Source organism: Macaca nemestrina, chromosome 15 (assembly GCF_043159975.1).
Source record: "Macaca nemestrina isolate mMacNem1 chromosome 15, mMacNem.hap1, whole genome shotgun sequence".
In the NCBI taxonomy this organism is placed as follows: Eukaryota; Metazoa; Chordata; class Mammalia; order Primates; family Cercopithecidae; genus Macaca; species Macaca nemestrina.
The window spans coordinates 63,759,402-63,783,325 of NC_092139.1; the positions used below are offsets into that span (position 1 = coordinate 63,759,402).

General features: G+C 40.7%; 1 protein-coding gene across 1 annotated transcript; it reads right to left on the reverse strand.

Moving 5' to 3' along the window:
* Positions 1–1,042: 1,042 nt before the first annotated feature.
* On the reverse strand, positions 1,043–23,709 carry LOC139358374 (synaptic vesicle glycoprotein 2B-like). Its single transcript, XM_071078913.1, has 5 exons — positions 23,585–23,709; positions 11,958–12,091; positions 9,596–9,796; positions 4,030–4,189; positions 1,043–1,226 (listed from the first exon to the last, which is right to left on the reverse strand). The coding sequence occupies exons 1-5, from the start codon at positions 23,707–23,709 to the stop codon at positions 1,043–1,045; spliced, it is 804 nt and encodes a 267-aa protein (XP_070935014.1).
* Positions 23,710–23,924: the final 215 nt, after the last annotated feature.

Consider the following 23,924-nt stretch of genomic DNA (forward strand, 5'->3'; position numbering starts at 1 on the left):
AACACATCTCACGTTGTTTTGGGGTGAGTGGCAAAGTAAAATGCCAGCACTGAAGATGGTAAGCTTGAGTTTCACAAGTCATCTATATAAGAGAGAGAAGTAACTACTCACTCCAACTGCACAAAGAAAGTGCCTGGATTAAGTGGACTGTACAACATGAGTTTGTTAAGTACATCCTCCCAGCAGAAAGTTAAATGGCTCTAAGAAATTGTGCTTGCATTTCATTTGATCAGACCTCATTTCCTGGCACCTCAAACACCAAGTTCTCCCAAAATATGGCTAAAATGCTGGCAATATTTGCAGATACCAGTTGTGGAAATTAAACCCAAATAAAGTTATATACAAACTTAGTTTACAGAATACCTAACCCATTCAATTTCTTTGAATAGAGCAAAACAGAAATAAATATCCTTCTTAAATGTATCACCTAATTATCATGGAAAGCCTAGGAGACTTAGGAGAAAAGTAGATCTCTATAGATGTTGCTCAAATATTTGGCTTTCCAGATCAGAGTATTCTCAATGCTATTCGAGTGGAAAATATGATAGGTATACTTTTAAATGCAAAAATATATGTATCCTGTACTTCAAGCCCAATCTTCATATAATGACTCTAACTTCCAGCCAAGTTGATTTGTTAAGTTGTTGGGCTCCAAGGAGCTTCATGGAGGAGTTTGGGTATTTCTTACCTTCTAATTCCTTTTGAAATGCAAGTAAGTCCTTGCACTTGACTTAGAGAAATGCTTACTCCTCGCATAGTGTGTGCACTCACTGGAGAATCCTCTTCCTGCCTTGGACTGGGAAGACCTGAAGTTAAACACGCAGCTCTGTGATTCTAAGGGTGGCTCAGGGCACCCCCAAAACAGTCACCTGAGTTACAAACATATTGACAGCTGAAGTAGGTCCTAAACTAGGGGTCACAAAGTCAACTTCTCCTCGCGTGTTATCCGAGGTGCCCTCTGGACCGTGATAGGCAGGAAGTGTGGATGCATTTTAGTGTCCTGGACAAGATTCTCTTGATCTTTCCTTTTCCCATAGGTGGTTCACATCAGGACCTGTTCTCGAGTGTCTGGCAGTCGAAGGGCAATCATGCCACCCCCAACCAGAGAAGCAGAAGCCAGAAGGATGGGGACCACTTTGGTTATCCCAACAAAAGAAGCAAATATGGTGTTTCCCAGGATGATGCCAAATTTGCATAATCCATTGAGAATGCTGAAGGCTGTTGCTCTGTAAAAGAAGAAGAATGGAAATAATTCTGACATTCTGAACCTCATTAGATGAACAGGACTGGAATCTTTCTTTTCCTTATTGCAGGGGGAAGAGGGGTACAAGGGAATTTTTTTTTCCTAAATATAAAAATAACACATTCTCATTGTAGTCAAATTTGGAAATACAGAATAATATAAAGATGAATGGATATCTAACCTCTTCACCGAGAGACAATCACCTCTGTTAACATTTTGAAGTATTTTCTTCAAAGGTTTTTCTTTTTTCCTTTTTTTTTTTCTCAAAGATATCTATTTAAAATTTTTTTACTGGTACTACATGCTTACTATGGAAATCTTGAAAGGATGAAGAAGTATGCAAAGCAGAAAATGTAAGTGTTCCCCCTGTTAACATTCTCAACCCTCCTGAAGCAGAGACTGCCAGTTGCCCCCAAGTAGCGTTTCCCCAAATGTAGTACTACGTTTCCTAGACTCATTTGCTGCTGAGAATGGCCATGTGACTTAGTTTTGGCCAATGGGATGTAAGTGAAAGTGGCGGCAGTTTCCAAGGAGCTTCCTTAAGGGACATTATGGGTGGGCCTTTTGCTCTGTTCCCCTTCATTCTTTTCCTTCTACCCTGCTTCATGATGGAACACAGATGGTTTCATTTTGGACCATGGTGAGTCCATGCAATGAAAAGCAATGAGATAGAAAGAGCCTGCACTACCCACTCTAGACTTTTTCAGGAAAGAAAAAATGCAATGCTTAACCTTCTCAAGACCACAGCAATGTATTTGAGGTTTCTGTCAGCCACAGCAAAACCTAATCCTAATTATGATCTTTCAATCCCACTTTCCAGTGAGAACTATTACTAATCATTTATTCTTTCATGACCCCATCTGTATGCAGAGGCAATATTCCCAATACTACCTCTCCCCAAGTGAAATCAAATGTTTCTTTCTCATACCACAAGTGTATTAAGAAAGTGGCTATATTTTTGTACTTAAAACTCTTCTTTCATTTTTGTCTATAACTGTACCACACTGTAGCTTTATAATCACCAACCCAGTCTTTTTCATTTGTTTGTCTTAGTATTTTTGTTTTTGTATTTTCTTGGATCTTTTAACATATGTACTTTTTAAAATAAACTTTTTTCAAGTTCCCGGGGGGGAAAAAAAACTTGTTGAATTTTGAATGAACTCTTTTATGTTAGAAAAAATCTAAATACAATTTGACATTTTTGTAAGATTGAATCTTCTTATCCAAAATTAAGTATATCTTGTCTCTTAAATATATATACATTTATTTATATTTATATAAACATACTAATTTATATATATAATAAAATATATATATTTATGAAAGCATAAATATATATAAAATAAAAATATAACTAATTTATTTATATATAATAAAAATATACTAATTATGTGCTATTAATTATATATATTATCATAATTATATATAAATACATAATCCATAAATATATACATTTTCTGAGACAGGGTCTGTCTCTGTCACCCAGACTGGTGTGCAGTGTTGTGATCCTAGCTCACTATAACCTTGAACCCCCAGGGCTCTAGCAGCTCTCCCCATCAGCCTCCTGAGTAGTTAGGACTACAGGCACATGACACTATACCTAGCTAATTTTCTAATATATTTTGTAGAGATGGGATCTCACTATATTGCCCAGGCTGATCTCAAACTCCTGCCTTCAAGCAATCCTTTTGTCTCGGCCTCCCAAGTCACCGAGCTGGCATATATTTATCTTCTCTTATGTGTCTTTTTAAAATATCTCTTAGTAAAGCTTTATGGTTTTCTTCATGTAAATGTTTCACTTGTCAAGTTGATCCCTAATCATTTTATGATGTCTGCTGTTATTAAATGGATTTGAATTGCATCTTTAACTTTTTCAATATATTTTAAAACCTACACATAATTTAGTTTTCTTACTGACCACCTGACCAAATTGTCTTTTTCTCTCTAGTAGTCTCATTAGTTAATTCTCTTAGGTTTCCTAGATGTAAAATCACATCATGTTCAAATAATAATCATTTGTCCTCCTGTTATTTTGTGTAAAACTTAGCAGTTCTTTGACTCAAATGAGAGGGGCTCCAAATATGACACATTGTGCTCTTCCTTAGTTATCTATATCCCAACAGCTCTGTCACCAATTTTGGAAATATCACTCAGGTTTTTGCAGAATTTCATTTACACACCTTCCTTACCATTTCACATTCCTTTTTGAACACAGGGCCTCTTATCTTCTCTCCTTAAAATTCACAATTTCCCCTCCACAAAGAAAAACAATTACTAAGTAATGACTTTCACCCTATGCCTTTAAACCAGGCCTCTTCCCATATATGACCTGTGCAAAATAAAAGTGACCCCTGGGCCTCCCTGCCACATTCTCTGCAGATTCCCTGGACTTCATGCTGCCTCCTGAGCTTTATTTACCTCCCTGCCCCTGTGCTATTTCAGTTCTTCACTTTTTTGCCTTATCTCCCATTGGGTCTCTTCTCTCTTGTGGATTACATGACACATATGGTTTTGCCAACTTTTCACTCTTATTTCCTTCTCCTGGACATAGTCTGCTCCCATCCTTTGCTTCTTGCCATCCTTCCAACCTTATCAAGCCCTAGCCTGCCAACTTTCAGGTCTATGCCGTCCCCCATGCAGGAGAAGCTCAACGTAAGAGACGTTTGTTTCATGGAACAGCAGAAAGACCACGATGGCCATGCACAGCATGAGATTCAGGGAGCAGGTAGACTTCTGACCAAAGAAACCCAAACAAGTCCCTGAGGAAATCCCATGGAAGAACCGACCTCTGGTTGGTGGGATACAGCTCCAGTGTGATCACATCCAGAGCATTCCAGGCCGCAATGCTTGTCCCACAGAACAGGCACTGCCAGCCTATCATCGCAGACACGCTGTTGCCAAAAAACAGGAAGAAGCAGCAAACTGCAGAGATTAACATGGAGCCACCTGCAGAGGGAGTCCAAGGTCAAAAAGAAACATGAGGCCTGTGTCTTGCACACGGCTATCACTCACAGTTCTCATCCCATCTCCCAGCCTCACTGGTACACCTGAAGCCAAGGCTACCTGAAGTATTAGGTTCATCCTCCACACAGAGAGAGCACAGCTGGAACCCTCCCATGGCATCCCAGCCATGGCATTAGAGCCCTCTGCATGGGTCAGATCACCAGACTTAGGAAGGCTTCTGAAGTCACCACGCTAAGGTGCTGCCAGCTCAGAATGACGAGATAGGGCAGATAGGGGCATTTGTTGAGAATCTATTATGTACCAGACATTGTTCTAGGTGCTTGAGCTACATCAGTATCAGTCAAAAAACCAAAAACAAAACCTCAGTCTTGATTTGAAAACAGGATGTCAAAGAGATCTGTGCCTCCTGTTCAATGCAGCATTATTCACAATAGTCAAAATATGTAGTCAACCTAAGTGGCCATCAACAGATGACTGGATAAAGAAAATGTAGTTTACATACACAATGGGATACTATTCAGACATTAAAAAGAAAGGAATTCTGGCAGTCGCAGTGGCTCACGCCTGTAATCCCAGCACTTCAGGAGGCCAAGGTGGGTGGATCACTTGAGGTCAGGAGTTCGAGACCAGCCTGACCAACATAGTGAAACCCTATCTCTACGAAAAATACAAAAAGTAGCCAGACTCGGTGGTGCACACCTGTAATCCCAGCTACTTGGGAGGCTGAGGCACGAGAATTATTTGAAGCAGGGAGGCAGAGGTTGCAGTGAGCCGAGATGGTGCCACTGCACTCCAACCTGGTGACAGAGCAAGACGCTGTCAAAAAAAGAAGAGAAAAAGAAGGAAAGAAGGAGGGAGGGAAGGAAGGAAGGAAGGAAGGAAAGAAGGAAGGAAGGAGGGAATGAAGGAAGGGAGAGAAAGGAAGGTAGGAAAAGAAAAGAGAAGAGAAGAGAAGAGAAGAGAAGAGAAGAGAAGAGAAGAGAAGAGAAGGGAAGAGAAGGGAAGAGAAGGGAAGAGAAGAGAAAGGAATTCTGCCATTTAGGACAACACGGATGAACCTGGAAGGCAGGATGCTAGATACAGTCCATGGGGTAAGCCAGACACAGAAACATCATCTCACTTTTCAAGATCTACTACATAGCATGGTGACTACAGTTACTAAAAATGTATTGTATATTTCAAAATTGCTGAGAGTAAATTTCAAATATTCTCACCACAAAACATATATATGTGTGGTGATGGATATGTTAATTAGCTTGGCTTAATCATTCCACCTCGTATATATGCATCAAAATATCACATTGTACCCCGTAAAAATACACAATTATAATTTATCCATTGAAAATAAAAACATAATTTTAAAAAATCCATTTTTATGAAACTTATAACCTGGTGAACACACCTGTACATGGGCTACTGAAGGGAAACCTGAAGAAAGGCGGTGCTATTCTGAATTTACCAGAATCCCCACCCCAGAGATCTGACCTGCCCTTTTCAGCCCTACTCTATACTCTGTACTCTATACATGTGCTCTGTGAACAATACTCTCTACTCACTAACCCCATGGACTTTCTTATCAGTTGGGAGGGGAAAGTGGCTGGAGTACCTCTTCCCAACTCCTCCCCTGGGGTAGAAGGCCTTTTCTGGCAATGGCTGCATCCCTCCGAGACCCCAGTTCCTCCCAGGTAGCTCTTGTTCCATGGTTCCAGCCCCCACAGGGCTCTGTGAGTGCAACAGCTCCCCCTTGTACTCATAGCCATAGAGGTGGTAACTGCTTCTCACTTTTGCTAGTGTCTGGGTGCCTCACCTGCCTTATTTGTTTCCACAACCCTGCCCACACCTCTAAAAGCCCTATGAGTAAGGTTTCCTTACTAGAACTATCTGGGGTGAATCCCTTTTCCCCTCCGGGAATCTAAGTATGCAGTCCACGAGGTTAGCCTCGCAGGGGTCCCAGCAGCGTGGAGAAGTGCAGCTCAGATCTCTGGGGTGGGGATGGGAGTGAACAGAAAATGAGCAGCACAGCCCTTATAGGGCTAATAGGAGATCCCATCCAAAGAAGACTGTCAAATGCTGCCCAAATCCAGTAAGTTCAGCCCGGAGGAACTGGGTATGCAAGCTCCAAGTCCAAGGTGGATGCAGAACATGGCAAAACAGGTTGCAGCCCAGGAAAGTGACTGGCGATGAGGTGGAAATAGGGTGAACAGAAAGGTGGGAAGGAAGCAGGTCTCAAACAACCAATCGGAACACAGGGCACGAGTGCCCCACCAGGCACCAGGACCCTGAGGGAGGAAGGTATTCCAGTTGGCAAGAAGCCGGAGACCGACCTGGCCTCAATAAGAAACGCCTCCCCAGGGATGGGCCTCAGCCCGGAGTGTCACCCTCAGACCTGGGGCTGCAAGACTAGTGCCAATCCTTGCTGATGAACTAGGAAATGATAACTGCCCAACTGGATCCTGCCCACTCTGGGAAGCGGTAGGACTGTGAGCAGGTGCCTGGTAACCTTTTTCCAAAAGCTAGGAGAGAACTAGAACAGGGGAAACTGGTATGCCTAGGACCCCAAGTGCTCTGTAGACAATACCCTGTACATCCATACATCCCTCAGAGGGGCCAGCCACGGGGCTTGGCTTACAGTAAATGCTGGCAAACACTTGATAACCACAAAACATGATCATCTGACAAATCAGCTAATACTCAGGGAGGCCTTCCCTGATCCTTCAACTCCGTTAGATGTTCCTACTATAAGTCCCCAGGGCTCAGTGTACTTCCACTTCTATAATTCTTATTCCTCTTGTAATTGGGAGGCTTGGGTGCAAATGCCAGCTTACGTACTACCTGTGTGACCATGAGTGAGTTGCTTCGCCTTTCTGTGAGCTGTTTCACTGTCACCATCTCTAAAGTGTTGATTAAATTAGTGCCTACCTCATAGCGTTATCGTGAGGGTTCAATGCGTTAATATTGAACACATGTTCAACATTAATAATATTCAGTAATAATAAGCATGTCATAGTGTTGAGGTAAATGAAATTTCTAGTTGAAGTCTGCCTCTCCCAACAGATCATTTGCGCCATAAGCACAGGGATATTGTCTGTTTCAATTACTGTTGCATTCCCATTGCCTCCCACCCAGCCTTGAGAGAATAAGTACTGTATAAATAAATGTTACTGAATGAATAAATGAGTGGGTAACAGCCTAATCAGGAAAACTTCTACTCCACTGATAACAAGAAATGACTTGTACACTACAAAGAGCCCAGCAGATTAAGCAGAACAAAAATGTGCTTGCAGATTTTCTAGTGGGGTTGGTCTGAGAGCTGGGGATAGGGCTATTTCAAAGTGGTTCCCCCACATCCCATATCCCAGTGAAATAGGTATTAATTGAGCACCTCATCTTTACCATGCACTGCCAATATCACAGTCAACCCACTGCACGTCAGGCCTTTTACTAAAGACTGAAAGGCAGAGAGTCAAAGAAGGCCCTGTCTGAGCTCTTAACAAGCTTGCCTCTAGCTCAGAAACAAAACAGAGACATTCACAAGAGAGTAGGCTATAAAGAATGATTAAATATTAGTTCTAGATCTCTCATTGGAGAGCATGCCTTTATTTAGCATTATAGGAATTGTTTTGATCTGTGATGTATTCACTATAAGAAGGGCTTCAGTGGTGAGGGAAAGGGTGTCTGCTGTCTCACCATTCCGCCTGCCCCTGTGCCCAGCCACACCACCCTCAGTCTACTTCCATGAGGGAGCATGTGGCAGGTCGTTAGGTGGTGGGACGTTCTCGTCGACATGGGCACCCACCCCATCCTTATAACCCTGCCTTCCCCAAAACTTCCTCAGCTGCTTCATGAACAGACCAGAGACTCCACTGGTAAACTCTGGGACTCATAAGGCTGGTGACAAATGGCAGAAGTGTCACATCTGCTCTCATACCCCTATCTCATTGAGGCAAACAGAGGTATTATTTTAACAATGGAAATGGAAGCTCAAGGAAGCTCAAAGAAGTTGACTTGGGTCAACACATAAAGCTAATCTTGGCAGAGATGGAGCCACCTGACTCCCAGCCAAAAATTTTTTTTAAGATGACAACCTGTAGTGTCTTCTGCTGAAAGCTTGGTGTTTGGAGCTAACCTAGGAAAGAGGCCATCTTCATCTGTTCTGGTCAGTTCAGCAGCATTGCTGAGTGTCAGCTCTACTGCAGGCACTGCGCTGGACACAGGGGTCACGGAAATGAGTAAGCCATTGTCCTTTCCTCCATAGGGCCTCAGGACTAACCAGGCACTCCCTCTAAGAGAGGAGAACATGAAGTCTGCCATACCTAAGAGATGACTCCACCCTCACCACGAGATTAAAAAGCTGAAGTCACAGGCACTTCTCATGCTCACCATGCTGCATATGCATGCTACTATTTATAATAGTGATATTCAGTATGAGCCAAATGCCAGGAAAAGAATTCCTTTCCATGAAGACCTGATCAATTTCCTCTTCTCCAACAAAATGACTTTATGATTTATTTTGTTTCGTTTTGCACATTGCTGCTAGGAATCTTCGTATTAACTTTCCTAATCAACGACCTCCCTAAGGCAGGTCCCTAATGGCATGTTTATTAATAACATGTTGTCCACTTCCCCACCCTTGGCCTTGACTCATATTCTAATTTACATTTTCCCTGGCCCTCAATGTGTACATTTTGCTTCTTGTTTACCATTCATAGCATGTATTTCTGTAACAAATTGTTGCAAGTCCCGATGGAAAGAGGCAAGGCATACATGAATATAGCTACCATTTTTGAGAACCTACAATGTGCCAAGTATTACAGGTACCTCATGTTCAATTCTCACAATACCCTACCAGCTAGATGTGGAAATCGTTCTCTTATAAATAAGGAAACTGAGGTCCAGAGAAGCAAAGGAACACATTCAAGGTCAAACGGCCTTTCGATGATGTCTTCAACATGGCTCTGTCCAACTCCAAAGCCTAAAGTGGTATTGCTATTAAATAATAAAAGTAATACAGTTTACCTTCAAACATCAAACCATCATCCAGGACCATTGTATATATTTTTCTGACAATAATCTGATGAAGAGACAGGGTGGATATTATTACTACCCTTATTGAAGTGCTAATAGATTAAATGACTGTCACAGAATTTCTCTGTCAGGAAATGAACAAAAATCCCTCGCCTAGACCAAAGATTCTTGACTATTTCCAAGGAGCTCTGGAGTTTTCTACAGGCACGCATCCTTGGCTCTATAGCTCCATGTGCGATCTTACTTGTTGGGTTTATTGTGCAATAATTACTTAATAAAAGGGAAAATTTCCCTGCTTTAATACACTTGAAAGTCACTACCCCAGTGCGTTGGAGCCCAGAAGTGACCCTGCTGACAACTGACCAATCATCTTGAGCCTTCCGATTCTATCCATGAGCAGGGCAGAAATGATGCTTCCGGGTAAGACAGACAGGTTGCCCAGGAAGCTGACGAGGTAAATCAGGAAGTCATTATCTTGCTCCAAGTCCATGTGGCAGCCCTCCTTCTGCTCCAGAAAGGTGGAGTTGATAAAGCGACAGTTGATGAACTTATGCTCGTAGAGGTCTAGGGAGAGAAGGAAACTTTCGGTTCATGTAAGTGCAAGGGAGCTGGAGAGAGAAAGGCAGAGGCAGGGATGAAGTCTGCCCCCTCCTGTAGGCAGGCTGTGGTAGCCTTTGCCAGTCAGACAGCCTCAAAGTCAAGGTAATATGTGGTCATGTCATCAAGGTATGGATGAATAGAGAAACTTTCAAAAATGTAATGACCTGTTCAAGTTCCTAAAAGCAAGGGGGAATTAAACTAACACTGAGACTTAAAAATGCATCCTCTCAGCCAGGTGTAGTGGCTCACATCTGTAATACAAGCACTTTAGGAGGCCGAGGTAGGAGGATCACTTGAGCTCAGGAGTTCAGGACCAGCCTGGACAACATAGTGAGATCTTATCTCTACAATAAATAAATAAATAAATAAATTTTTCTTTTAAATTAGCTAGGTGGGGTGGTATGTGCCTGTAGTCCCAGATACTCTGGCACCTGAGGCAGGAGGATCACTTGAGCCCAGGAGGTCAAGGCTACATTGAGCCATGGTCATGCCACTGCACTCCAGCCTGGGCAAAAGAGGGAGACTTTGTCTTTAAAAAAAAAAAAAAAAAAACTCTCCAGCTGGATAACAGTCCTGTTTGTACTAATCAGGTGACACTGAGACACTGAGGACCATGACAGCTAGGCCTCTCCTTGGAGGCTGCCTGGCATAGGGAAGCAGAACACAAGAGAGTTGGTTCCAGATGGAGCCAATCACTCCAGAGCCCCTACTGTGGTCTGTGCCAAAACCTGAACATTCTTAAAAAATAAAAGCCATTGGCATTAGAACCAGTTTGCAAGTCTTCTGACACCTTCTAAGATCAGCTGTTCTGACAGAGGAAGTCCTAAACAGGATCCCCAGAAACCTGCATTTGGGGAACTGGCCCTGCTGTTGACCCTCTTTAACCTCCCTGAGGCTCTACCTAAAATATCTACAAAATTGGAAGAGTACACCTGATCATCTCCACTGCTTCTCCCAGCTCTGACATTTCCTGACTACATGTGTTTGCAAGAATCTCCATGATCAGAGTATTCAAATGAGGAGGCATCATTCAAACTTGAAATCATAAAATGATATGCCAGTTTTTAATGACACTTAGGAAACTTCTGGAACTCATCATTGTTTCAAGATCAGTCTAAAAGGAAATTCAGGAAGGTAAGTGCCAGAATGAATTATTAAGAGAGTCCAGAATATTTAGAGACCAGATATTGAAGCTCTTGAGGCTGATGTCATAGAGGAAAAAGATGTTCTTATATAAACGATCCCTTGCTGCTGAAGCCAAAAATAAAGCATAGATCTGGACATAATGCAAGTAGTTCTGTGGAAAGATTGCAGGTTTTACAGCCAAACCACTGAGGAATGAATCCAAACTCCCTCCACTTGCTAACCATGGCCTTGAGCAAGTTACTTAAGTCTTGATTTCCTTAACTTGGTTTCCTTAGCTATAAAAGAAGGATAAAAACTAGTACATTTCTCCATTGAGACAATGTAGGTAAAGCCCCCTAATGAAGCTCAGTTGGTTTCCTTATACCCCAACTTCACTTGGTATGTTATTAATTTATAATGAGGGTAGTAAAAGTAACAAGAAGCGGTGAAGTGGTAGAATTTTGTGACTTTTTAAATCACAGAAATCTGGAATAGTATGATTTTAAAATAGTCTTCGTATTTCACTTTATGCACAAAATGTGAACAGATGTAATTTTCCCCTTTCATTTATTATTGTGAGAACATGAGTCTTGCATTTTGCAAGTTTCAAACTATGCAAGGTCTTCAAGAATGCATGCATTCCTGCATAAAATGCAGCCCTCCTGGAATGCTAGTTGTTATTTGTGTCATCCTTTGTTCGTACCAAAGACCCTTCGCGTATAGCATCAGCCTCACTGAGATGAGGATATTTGGCTAGAACTTTTGTTTCCATTTCATTTGTGATAAAACTGAGACACAGATAAATTAAATGTCCTAGCAAAGGCTGTGCACCTAATTTGTGCCATGCCTGGGGCTAAAATCCATTTCCCCACCAAGGCTTGGCATTTGTATCTATGAATACTTTCCTACTCCTGAAGTTCATGCCTGAGCATTTTGATTCTTGGACAACACTAGTTGTCTCTTGTTACAGTCTATTCAGTCTGTTAATCTTCTTACCTACCTGTGTTATAAAAGATGGTTGATTCAATGGTACAATTTTTGAAGTAGGTATCTGTTGATGTTACATCTTCAAAATAGCACTCATCAAAGAATGTGTCCTCAAAGACTACATGTTTAAAGTACATTCTTGTGAACCTGTGGGAAGAGGTTGAGCTCTGAGTGATTCATCTGAGAAGAAAAGAGACTTAAGACCAAAATGGAAAACACAGCAAGGCAGAAAAAGGAGATCTGCAAGCAAAAGGTGCCAGAGCATTATTTTCAACCCGGACTACTTCCCCACTTCTTAGCTGTTTGTTTATTAGTGGGGAAGGGCTTCAGGATCTGGAAGCCAGTGTCTAGTGTAGGTGCATACGGAGTGCTATGCACCAACCTGGTGGTTTTCAAAGGCAGGTCCACAGACCTTCTGAGTCAGAATCACAGAAATGTGAAATAGTGTGAAATTTAAATATTGATAACATCTCACTTTCTGAGATACTTTTAAATCAAGCAGGTCCCTGGACTGGTCCTAGAAGTTTTGGAAGCCATAGAATTGTGACGGTCTGAGAATCTTTATTTTTTTAAAATTTTCCCAACAAAAATGTGGGGAAATAGGTACTTTTATTCATACTATTGGTAGAATATAATCCATACAGCCTCTTTGGGGAGCAATTTTGCAAAATTTGAAATGCACATTCTCTTTGACCTAGGAATACCACCTCTAGGAATTTATCCTACACATACTTGTCCATGTATTCAAAGAGATACATTCACTGATCTTCATTGCAACACTGCTTGTAACAACAATGGATTACTACCTACATACATATGTAATAGATGCCATATAACGGAATACCATGTGGCCATCATAGTAAATGAGGTAGATCTATATGTGTTAATATGGAATAATCTTTAAGACATATTGTTAAGTTAAAAAATCAAGATGCAACATAGAGTTTATAACACGGGCTCATTCAGGTAAGAAAATGTATGGATACATATGCTTCCAAATATATCTGGAGAGCTACACAAGAAACTGATAGAAATGGTTGTTTCCAGGGAGGTACAATGGAAGTGAGGAATAATACACTCAATTTTCACTTTATGCCAAGTGTATGTATTATTTGTTCACTTCTTTTTAAACTCAGTTAATAAGATAGTAAGGCACCTAGACGATTATGAGGTGCAGCCACATGTGGGAGTCACTGCACCTCTCCAACTCCTGCATATTTAATAGGAAAGAACAATGAAACATTTAAAAATATGTTTCACATACATTACCATCTTCCTCTGTTGGCTATATTTAACAAGCTTGGTCAAACTTTTAGGCTGGAAACCTTTAAATATGTCTTCATTTGTAAGTAATTACAACACATTCTTTCATTTTTCTATTCATTCACTTACATACTTAGTCTTCTGCAAACACTGAGCATGGTACTAGGTCCTGTGAGTATAGAGAGGAAAGACAAGGTCCCTGCTCTCCAGTCTAATTGGAAAAAAGTGCAAGCAAATAGGCAACTACAATACAGTGGAAATATGGTTTTTTCTCCCCATATTGAAGACTTATCTCCTTTTTTGTTCATTATTTTTATAGTTGCTACATAGAGTAAATTGTCTCACTATTGTTTGGTATGTGACTTCTGATAACTTAGGCACATTCCTCCATCATCTCTTTTTTACCACACAAGGTGAATCAGTTAGAAATCACAAAATCTCCCTCTTTTGATGCCAGTGGGAGTTTCAAACCTTATAAACCCCCGCCTGTGAGTAGGATCTCTCACTCTGCCTCCAGCACCAAACCATTATAAAAACCCTGAGCCGGTCTCCTTCTCTGCTCTCTCAAGCCATTTCGAACTTTCCTGAGAGACCGGCCCTGCTCTCAGTGGACACCCCGAAAGTGGAGATAGTTAACATTCCTGTATTCACTTGGTCTGAGAGTGTGGCACCATCAGACAGAACATTCAGACTAAATGTTGGTTGAGATCTCTTGGCCTTTGCATGGCATAAACTACAACTCATGCGGTGAGCTTGGTGTCACTGTTCCTATTCACAGGACACACTCGATCTCTAAACCAACTCCGGGACACAGCAGGACATGCGATGTGGCTTGGCGCTGTGTCTCTACCAAAGTCTCCTTTCAAATTTTAACCCTCACGTGTCAAGGGATGAACCTGGTGAGAGTTGACTGGATCATGGAGGCGATTGCTCCATGCTGTTCTGGTGATAGTAAGTTTTCATGAGGTCTGATGGCTTGGTTTAAAAGCGTGTGGCAGCTCCTCTCTCCAACTGCCACCATCTAAGATGTGCTTTGCTTCCCCTTGCACCATGATTGCAAGTTTCCTGAGGCCTCCCCAGCCATGCAGGACAGTAAGTCATTTAAACCTCTTTTATATGAAGTGCTCAGCCACAGGTACTTCATTAGAGCAGTGTGAAAATGGACTAATAGAATATGCATAGTGGCATAAACTCCCTTCATGTCATAAAATTTTGTCATTATTTTGCTGTATTCTAGTATTTCCCTAAAAATATAGAAATAGGGCTCATTCATATATATATTCAGGAGTCTCTGACCCTTCATGTATTTGATCTATTTCTAAATCTGTTGTTAATGAATTGAGCATGCTATAATTAGTACCATATTTAATGACGTTAAATTTAAAAATTATAATCTTCACAGAAAAGTACAATTTTACAAATATTGTCATAGACATCATCATTATCAACAAAGATAACAAGTCACTTACTCTCAAAATATCCTCTTGTTTTGTAATTCCTCCTTCCTAGACCTTCCCTTCTCGTACAATACTCACAGTGAACTACTGATTTATTTATGTAACTTTAAATTAGTTTATATTCTATAGAATTTATAAAAGTTGTATCTTATGTATATACTTTTATTTGTTGTACAGGAACAGCTCTTACTTCATATTCAGGGTGAGGACAATCTATCCTTTATCTGTAGGAGGTGAGGCTTAGTGTATGGGAAAAACAGAATTTTCCTGCTCAAGATCTCTGTGCCTGGACAGAAACCAAAGAATACGAGAAACAAGTCACTTCAGCCTAGATAGAAGAATTCCTCATAGGAAAGGCAATACTGTGCCCGGATCCTACACCGAATTAAGAAGCGATAAACTTCGGGTAAACTGGAAAACTACAATTGCTTGCAGGCTGCATTCTTGCTTTCCCATGTTATGTGAGAGAATCAAGTAAAATCATTGTTTCTATATAAAAATTCATAAACAGTGTGTTGGCACAGAGAATGCACCACCCATCTCTTCTACATCAAGTTGTCCCATGGACCAGGCAGACACCCAGCTGCTGCTCTGACATTCATCACCTGGTTTGTGCCAAAGACATCCATTCTCGAATCTCCTTCCAGATAATGACTGTGCACAGTGAAGATACTAAGGTGTGGTTGGTTCTGGGCAGATGGAGGATTCCTGGTGGGCAACTGTGCTCAGGGAGGAACCAATGGCCCTGATGGACTTAGCTTGGAACACTGGGCAGTTAGGAAGCCCCATCAGCTTCCCAGCCTTCTCCATCACTCGTTGTAAGATTGGCACTGCAGGCTGACAATGTCTACAGCCTCACCCGGCCTCCTGTGCATTTTTCTGCCTCCATTAGTTAAAACTGCCTTTGCTACATGTGAGAATATTTATTTCTATAATACAAAAGTTTTCTAACCCAGAAACTTCAATGGTAGGAGCAGAACCACAAATAAAGAGAGGATCCCAGGAGAACTGTTAGATTCAGAGAAATCACAGACCTCCCAAAAAAACAGTTCATCTTCACCTGAGCCTGGAACTGTCCCTATCTTATTTGAGTGCTGAGTTCCCCCTGCAGCCTCCTTCTTTCTCCCTGCATGAAAGTTGTGTCTGGGCTCACACTGATGTCCCTTCCCTTGGTACCTTTCACACAATAATACAGGGCCAAGTACTTGGCTCTCAGACTGTTCATTTGCAGATACGGTGAGTTCTTGGCATTGTTTCTGAAGATAGTGAATCTGCCCTTCCCAGAGTCTACTTAGTATGTTTTCCTTCCTTTGTACTTTACATCTATTACTCACTGAAGCCCCTTCCCTGGAGCCTGACTGATTCAGCTGATCCAGTAACTACTGAAAGTGGATCCAGAGGCTGCACAGGAGAGTCTCAGGGACCTCACGGGCTGTACCAAGTTTCCCCAGACTCCACCAGCAGCAACTCACACTGCACACCTGCAATCAAAGAGACACTGTGATCAGAAGCTTCCATACATATCCACTCTTTCTGTCATTCAGGTCCACTCGTACTCCATATCCCTCTAAGTGTCCATGTATCTATCACCTTTAAAAATAGTGACAAGGAAAACCCAGCTTAGCCCAAACCCCATTGTGTTCACTCTTGATCACCAAGTGGAAGCACCTGGGAATTGGGCTGGGGCTCTTCTTTCCCAGCTACAGAAAATGAGCTGGGCTCGTTTTCATCAGGAGAGGGAAGGCCCTCTTTGCTGGTCTCCTCCTCTCTAGCCAGCTCTGGGGTGGGACACCTGAAGAGACAGCAGGGCCCAGAGCAGATGTGAGACTCCTGGAGGAGTTGAGAGGCAACGGCAGAATTTGGGACAATATAATTTCTTATTATGTGACTGTGCTATTAAAATTGCTAAGCAATTTTTATTTTTTAGCATATTCGTATTATACAAATAGAAATATGACTGTATTAAGCAAACTTTAAGAGTTATAAAGAAATAAATAGGAAACAATAATAAAATAGAAGACTTCAACACCTTACTTTCAATAAAGTGTAGAACATCCAGAAAAAAAAATTCTTAAGAAGCCAGTGCACTTGAACAATACCATTCATCAAAGTAACCTAATAGACATTCACAGATCATTTCAACCAAAAGCAGCATAATATGCATGCTTCCCAAGCACAGATTAAATATTCTCCATGATACGTTATATGTTAGATAAAAAAATACATCACAATATGTAAAAATGTAACATCAGCAGTTCTCTTTCTCAAAATCGGTGTGCCACCAACCTTTCAAATGCTTTTTGTAAGGCTACGATTATCATATTACCAGTAACCGACAAGGGCAGAAGCAGAAAAATAAACTACAGACCAATATTCCTAATATAAATAAATAAACCACCTGCACAATAATGGTCAACTAAATTCCACAAGACTTTAAAAGAATCATACACCAATACCAACTCAAATTTACTTTTGAAGTGTACTGCTAATTCAATGTCGGCAAATCAATAAATTTGACATGCCAAATTAAGAGAATAAAAGAAAAAATCCTATTAACTTCTCACCAGACACAGAAAATGCCATTTTAAAATGCAAAGCTCCATCATAAAAATACTCTAAACAAACTAGTAATACTGGAAAATAACTTGTAAATAATAAAAATCATTATAAAAATCCATAGCTATCATCCTACTTAATGGTAAAATGTTAAAATACTTTGTCCCAATATCTGCATCAAGGCAATAATAAATGTGGAGTCATCCTAGTTCTAAGTTTCAAAATTAATTACAAAAATTGAGTATGAACAACAGATGGTATTGACATAAATGCATATAGAGAGCTCAGAAATAAACTGGCATCTTGATGGCAAACTAATTTCAACATGAAAACCAACAATATACAATGGCTAAATCATAGTCCCTCCCAAAGAGGATGTTAGAAAAACTGGATGTACACATGCAAAGAATTAATAATTTTAGGTTAGAATTAATACAAAAAGCAATTCTAAATTAGTTAAAGTGTTAAATGAATGGCCTGCAATTGTAAAATTTTCTCTCTCGCAAAAAACTTCAGAATGATTTTCTAGATTTTACATTAAAAGCACAGACAACAAAAGCAGAATTGAACAAGTGGGACAGCATCAAAATAGAAAGATCCTGCAAAGCAAGGAAAAAATTCCTACAGAACAACCTACAGAATGGGATAATATAGTTACGAGTCATGCATCTGAAAAATTGTGAATATCCAAAATATAGATGTAAATTTTAAAACTCATTAGCAAAATTATAATAGCCTAATTATAAACTGTTCTGTTTTACACCTTAAAATTTTTTTAAGAAAGTAGATCTCATGTTAAAGTTTGTTCTCCATGGGCAATTATATGTTTTATGGTACAACAGGCTAGGCTGTACCTTACAGTTATTCAATCCAACAGGAACCTAGGGGTGTTGTAAATATCCTTTATAAATGTTATTAAAAGTGTCATCAGTTGCCTCTGGGTTAGGTAAATTGTCATTGATAACCCCGGGTGGGCTTGATTCCGTCAGAGCAGAACTGGAGTAGGTGAAATTCCATGGTGATTCACACTTCAACTCTCTCTGAGACTTCCAGCCTCCACTTTCTCATGACTTATCTTAGGGACATTGTAAATCCCTAGACATCCCCCTAAACTGTCATCCTCTACGTCTCAGAAAAGTGGTATGTATATCTGTAGCTTGTTAAACCTAAAAAACAGACATAAAGAGACTCTAAAATAAAATAATGATTATTTGAGGATGGCCATCACAATGGGAATATACAAGGTTGCATTCAGGTAGGTAAAGGAAGACAAGGATTTTGAAAGAAAAATGAGGAGGGTTGGATGAATAGTTTTGAGACAACTATTCCAGGCTAGAAGGATGAACAACAAGGGTGACATCAGTGTAAGGTTGGATAAGCAGTTGCTGGGCAGATGTACTTGGAGAAGTAATTATTTTGTGGTTGAGGTGGCCTTTGTGCAAGGTTGTGGTTTTGCAGTCTATTTACTATAGATCTTGTTATCAGGGATGAGTGTGAGAACCCTCCCTCATGGCCTTCTCCAGCTTCATTCATCAGGGTTTTAATACTAGAGGCTCCATTTTGATTCTGACAACTTTGACACCCACTTTGTAACACTACTGCTGAAGAAGGTGACTCAATGACAGTTTACAGAGCACAGGATCAATTCCACATCCACGTCTCATGTTGACCAAGCAGGCTTATCCCCTGCAGTTCCCATTGGTCATTTTCATTCCCAGATGTGTCTAAACACAACAAAGTGTAGGGTCCTGAGCAATGGGGGTGAAGATAGTCTCATCAGTCTCCCCAATGTGGCTGCAGGAGCCACAGCTTGAGACCCATCTGAGCTCCAGGAAAAGAGCTTGAGCCCTGGAATTTAGACCACAGAAACCACATTTTATTTTTCAGGGAACAGGAAAAGCCAATGAAAAGGGAAGAACAACAACTAAAAAGAAATAAAACAAAACAAAACATGGATTGCAGGCAAAAGGATCACCAGATTAGTGCTGGTTCTGATTTGCATACTTTAGTGTCAGCAGGAGAAGGATCAGACAGGAAACCTGTGAGCTTCTACATGACACTGACACTAGCCTAGCCACCCTCATTGTTGTAATCAGAATCTCTAAAGACTGTTCTAGTCAGGGAATCTTTCCAAAGTTCCTGTTCTGAGTCTGATTGGAGAAGACTCACCAGGCACCCCTGAGTTTCCTCAGGACTCTGATCCTGGTGATCATGGTTGAGGACTTTTCATCTCTGTAAGCATCAATCTGCATTTTGTGCATATGAGAATAGATTATCATATTAAAACAATCATTTTAAAAATATGTAGAGATGACATTATTAGGCACAGAATTCCAAACTTAAAGAGGTTCACTAGAGAAGCTGAAGATGAAGATGAAGTCCCACATCCTGACAGGAAATCAGCCTCCGTGTGCACCTGCCTCTGGGGTTGACTCTGGTCAATGGGTCCTGAGCACCCCTGCAGCTGATTTCCCCCGCAATGTTCCTGCAGGGAGGTTTCTGTATGGGCTGACACTGGCTTCCCCTCACTGCGTGCCTTTCGCACGGTAACAGAAAGCCGTGTCCTCAGCTCTCAGACTGTTCATTTGAAGATACAGTGTGTTCTTGGCATTCTCTCTGGAGATGGTGAATCTGCCCTTCACGGAGTCTGCATAGTGTGTGCTACCCCCACCATCACTAATAGCTGTGCAATTGTTCTGTGATAAACATTGAACAACTATCACATTTTTAGTTATGTTTAACTATGTGTATAAATTATGTTATTTAGGAGTCAGTGGTTTCTTCATTTACAGATGTAAAAGTGAACCCACACGTGGAGGGGCTCTGTATGTGTCTAAGGGCTTTTATCTGGCATGAGTGAGTCCTAGTATCTGGGCCTGTGCTCCTCACAGCTGGCCTTATTGCTCTCTTATCCAGCGCTAGAACAGAGCTAAACGTGCCTAGTGTGTTTTGCACAATCTGCTTTCTGTCATGAGAACCTGTGTGATTTTGCTGCATTCACCTAAAATTACAGAGAAAAGGTTCAGACAGATAAATGTTTAGGTATACCTGACATTTAACATATTTATTTGTTCCTGCCTGTCATTCCTTTTTCGTCTAAACTTTCAGTTGTTCACTTGAAATAAATTTTATGTTTTCATTGACAGATAATAAAAATTCACATATTTAACCTGTAAAATAGTAAAAGTTGAAAAAAAATCTCTATTTTCAAGAAGGTGACAAGTCAGCTCCCCTCAGCATTCCTCTTGCTTTTTTTATTTGTTTGTTTTTTGAGAGGGAGTCTCGCTCTGTCGCCCAGGCTGGAATGCAGTGGTGCCATCTCAGCTCACTGCAAGCTCTGCTTCCTGGGTTCCTGCCATTCTCCTGCCTCAGCTTCCATAGTAGCTGGGACTACAGGCGCCCATCACCACACAGGGCTAATTTTTTTTTTGCATTTTATTTGTGGAGACGGGGGTTTCACTGTGTTACCCAAGATGGTCTCGATCTCCTGACCTCATGATCCACCTGCCTCAGCCTCACAAAGTGCTGGGATTACAGGCATGAGCCTCTGCGCCTGGCCTCCTTTTGCTCTTCTATATAGTTTTTGTTTTTTTCCTTCCCTTCTTCTACTATTTCTTTATAAAACTACTGATGTTTTCATATTTCTTTAGATTAGTTTTTATTTTCTAGAATTTATAAGAATACAGTAATCTATTTGGCTTATTTTTCTCAGTAGAAATACTGAGAATTAAACCTTTTTGTTGTGTGTGTTTATTTCTTATAAATAATGGGTAGCATTTCAGCAAACAAATTTAGCATAATTTGTGCTTCTATTAAGTTTCTAATCGATACCTGAAATTTTTATTACTCTATGTCTTACTAATAAGTCTGCTACCCAGCGAAGTAATGTACATAGATTATAAATTATATAAACATATTTCTTTTTACAACAACAATAACAGATTAAACAAGAGAATGTGCTGTTTGGCAAATATTCTTTAATGTTTCAGATAATTGAAGTTATGAGATAGAAAACAATCCTGTAAACCAAGGAGTATCCATGACTAATCTCGATAGATTTAGGAAGTTCAGTTTTCCAAGATTAAGGACATGCCTGTGACACCACCTCAGGGAGTCCTGATGACATGTGCCCAAGGTTGTGGGGCACAGCTTGATTTTATAGACATTAATCAATATATGTAAGATGTACATTGGTTTGGCTGAGAAAGGCAGGACAATTCGAAGTGGGGAGAGAGCGTCCAGATCATAGGTAGGTATGAGAGAAATGGTTGCATTCTTTTGAGATTCTGATTAGCCTTTAACTGAATGCACAATTTACAGGAAGAGTCACGGAGGCCTTAGTCTGCCTTAGCGAAACAATAGAGCACAGAGAGCAATCAGATATGCATCTGACTTACATGAGCAGAGAAATGATGCTGATTGTCCTTGGTCCACAAAGATTTTCCTTGCGGTCAGATTTCGAAGGAAATATGTAGCTTTTAAAAACCTTAGCAGCTATCATTTTAGGGAAAGAATGGGAGGTGGGTGTGTCGCAAACAGTTTCCAACTTGACTTTTCCTTCGGCTTAGTGACTCGGAGGTCTCAAAAATTTATATTCCTTTCACAAACATGGTAATCTTGGGAGAAACAAGTTCTTATAGAAAGAAACATAGCCATGATGTTAGCTAAATTGAGGCAGAGGCTGCCATACGAAATAGAGTCTATTACAATTAAAAGCTACAAACATGTATCGGGTCATTTAAATTCCAGTGTGGTAAACGTGCTGTAGTGTGAAATTCTCAGGAACCACATACTGAAGGGCACTGATAAAGTGAATTAAATATGGCCTGAGAAGGACTCCATACTTCTGTGTTTGAGTCTTGGTGGACAAACTGTAACCTACCTGAATAGGGTGACAACACTGAAAACCTAATATAGGAGTATGCACCTGTAACACTAGTTGAGTTTTGGCCAATTCCTGCAGCCATACCTTAACCACTTATACACTCTTGAGTGTGCAAACTGCTTTTTAAAAAGAAGGCAAATGCGAAACTGTAGCAAATCCAGCAGTTCCTGTACCTCATTTCTAATTTCTGTACATCATTTTTTAAATCTATAAATCTTCTTCAGCCACGTGGCTGAACTAAAGTCTCTTTGAATCTGCTATAATTCTGGGGGCTGCCTGATTCATGAATCATCCATTGCTCAATTAAACTCATTTAAATTTAATTAAGCTGAAGATTTTCTTTGACCAGCATTCTTATCCTGCTGAATCCCTTTGCCCTAGAATGGGGACAGTCAGAAAAATCTTCCTTTCCTAAAGTGTCTGTCTAAGAGAGAGGGAGAGCCCATACTTCTGAAATGCATTCAGACCCACCTCCCTCATCAGCACTACAGAACTAAGGTATTACCTACCCTGCAGGGGCAAGACACTGAAACCATTACTCCAGAGGTGCTGGTGGAGCTCTAGAGGAAATGGGATGAAAACCAAGGTTCTCAGCAAGGTTCCATCGAGATGCACCTCCACTCTGTCATGAAATCAAATCCTTAATTTGCAGGGCATGGCAGCAGATCTAGGAGGTGATGATGATGGTGGAGAATATACTATCTGTGCTGTGGGATGGAACAACTGGGAAAAAACAGGAGAAAATAAATGTTTTTAACTCAGTAGACTTCAAGCTACTTACATGTTAATTAGGCAGAATATTTCCAAGCTAAAGACCTGATCTAGCATGAGAAATAATATAGAGATGACACATGGAGAATGCAACAGTGGGAAGCTGAGGATCAAGTTCTGATGTTCGTTTACTGATATTTGTCCCCTGGCATGTCCAGAACCTCATGAGTACAGAACTCCTCTAATACACAAACAAACTCTCACAGGACATGCTCCTCAAAATGATCTCACCTTCAAATGGAACATTACCTCAACCTTTTTTGGGTTTTGCCCCCTACAAGTTGAATTCCTGGCATGAGTCTGTCTCTCAATATTTGCACATATTGAATTGATAAAATTATTTTTCTTCTACATCTTCTAACTATAAAGATATCTGAAAACTCTAAAATTTTCTTTTCAAATTTGGTTCTCATTGACTCATTGGGCTGGGTAAATGCCCAAAGTATGACAGGATATGGAAAGACACAATGGTAGTTTTTGCTAAATTGTTTATGTTTTATTTTACTTTTATTTTCAAAAATAAAGATGATGCCTCACTATGTTTCACAGGCTGACGTCGAACTCCCTGGTTCAAGTAATCTTCCCACCTCAGCCCCTCAAATTTCTCAGATTATAGGTATAAGCCACTGTGCCTGGATATTAATTACTCATTTTAAATTTTTAATAGCATTTTTGTTTTGAAATAAGTGTAATTCAGGTGCTGGATACATTTTCTCCTCTGACTCCTCTGCACCAGGTCCAGGGCTGACATCTGTGTTGAGTGGGTTCTGGGCCTGCTCTGCAGCTCTGCCCTCACCCTGCAGGGGAGGACGCTGTTTGGGCTCACAGAGCATCTTCTCCCAATGTTGCTGTCCCAGAATGAAGGGGCTGTCCACAGTTCACAATGCTCTTTCAGTGGCATCTATTGCTTTTGAAATTATCTTTTGAAACAATGATTTGGCATTACCTATACCCAGTAAACTGCAAGGAGAGCCCAAGCACAGCCTTTTATGAAAACACCAGAGAATCTCTTCCCTCGGACTGTCAAATGCAATGACACAGTCAAGAT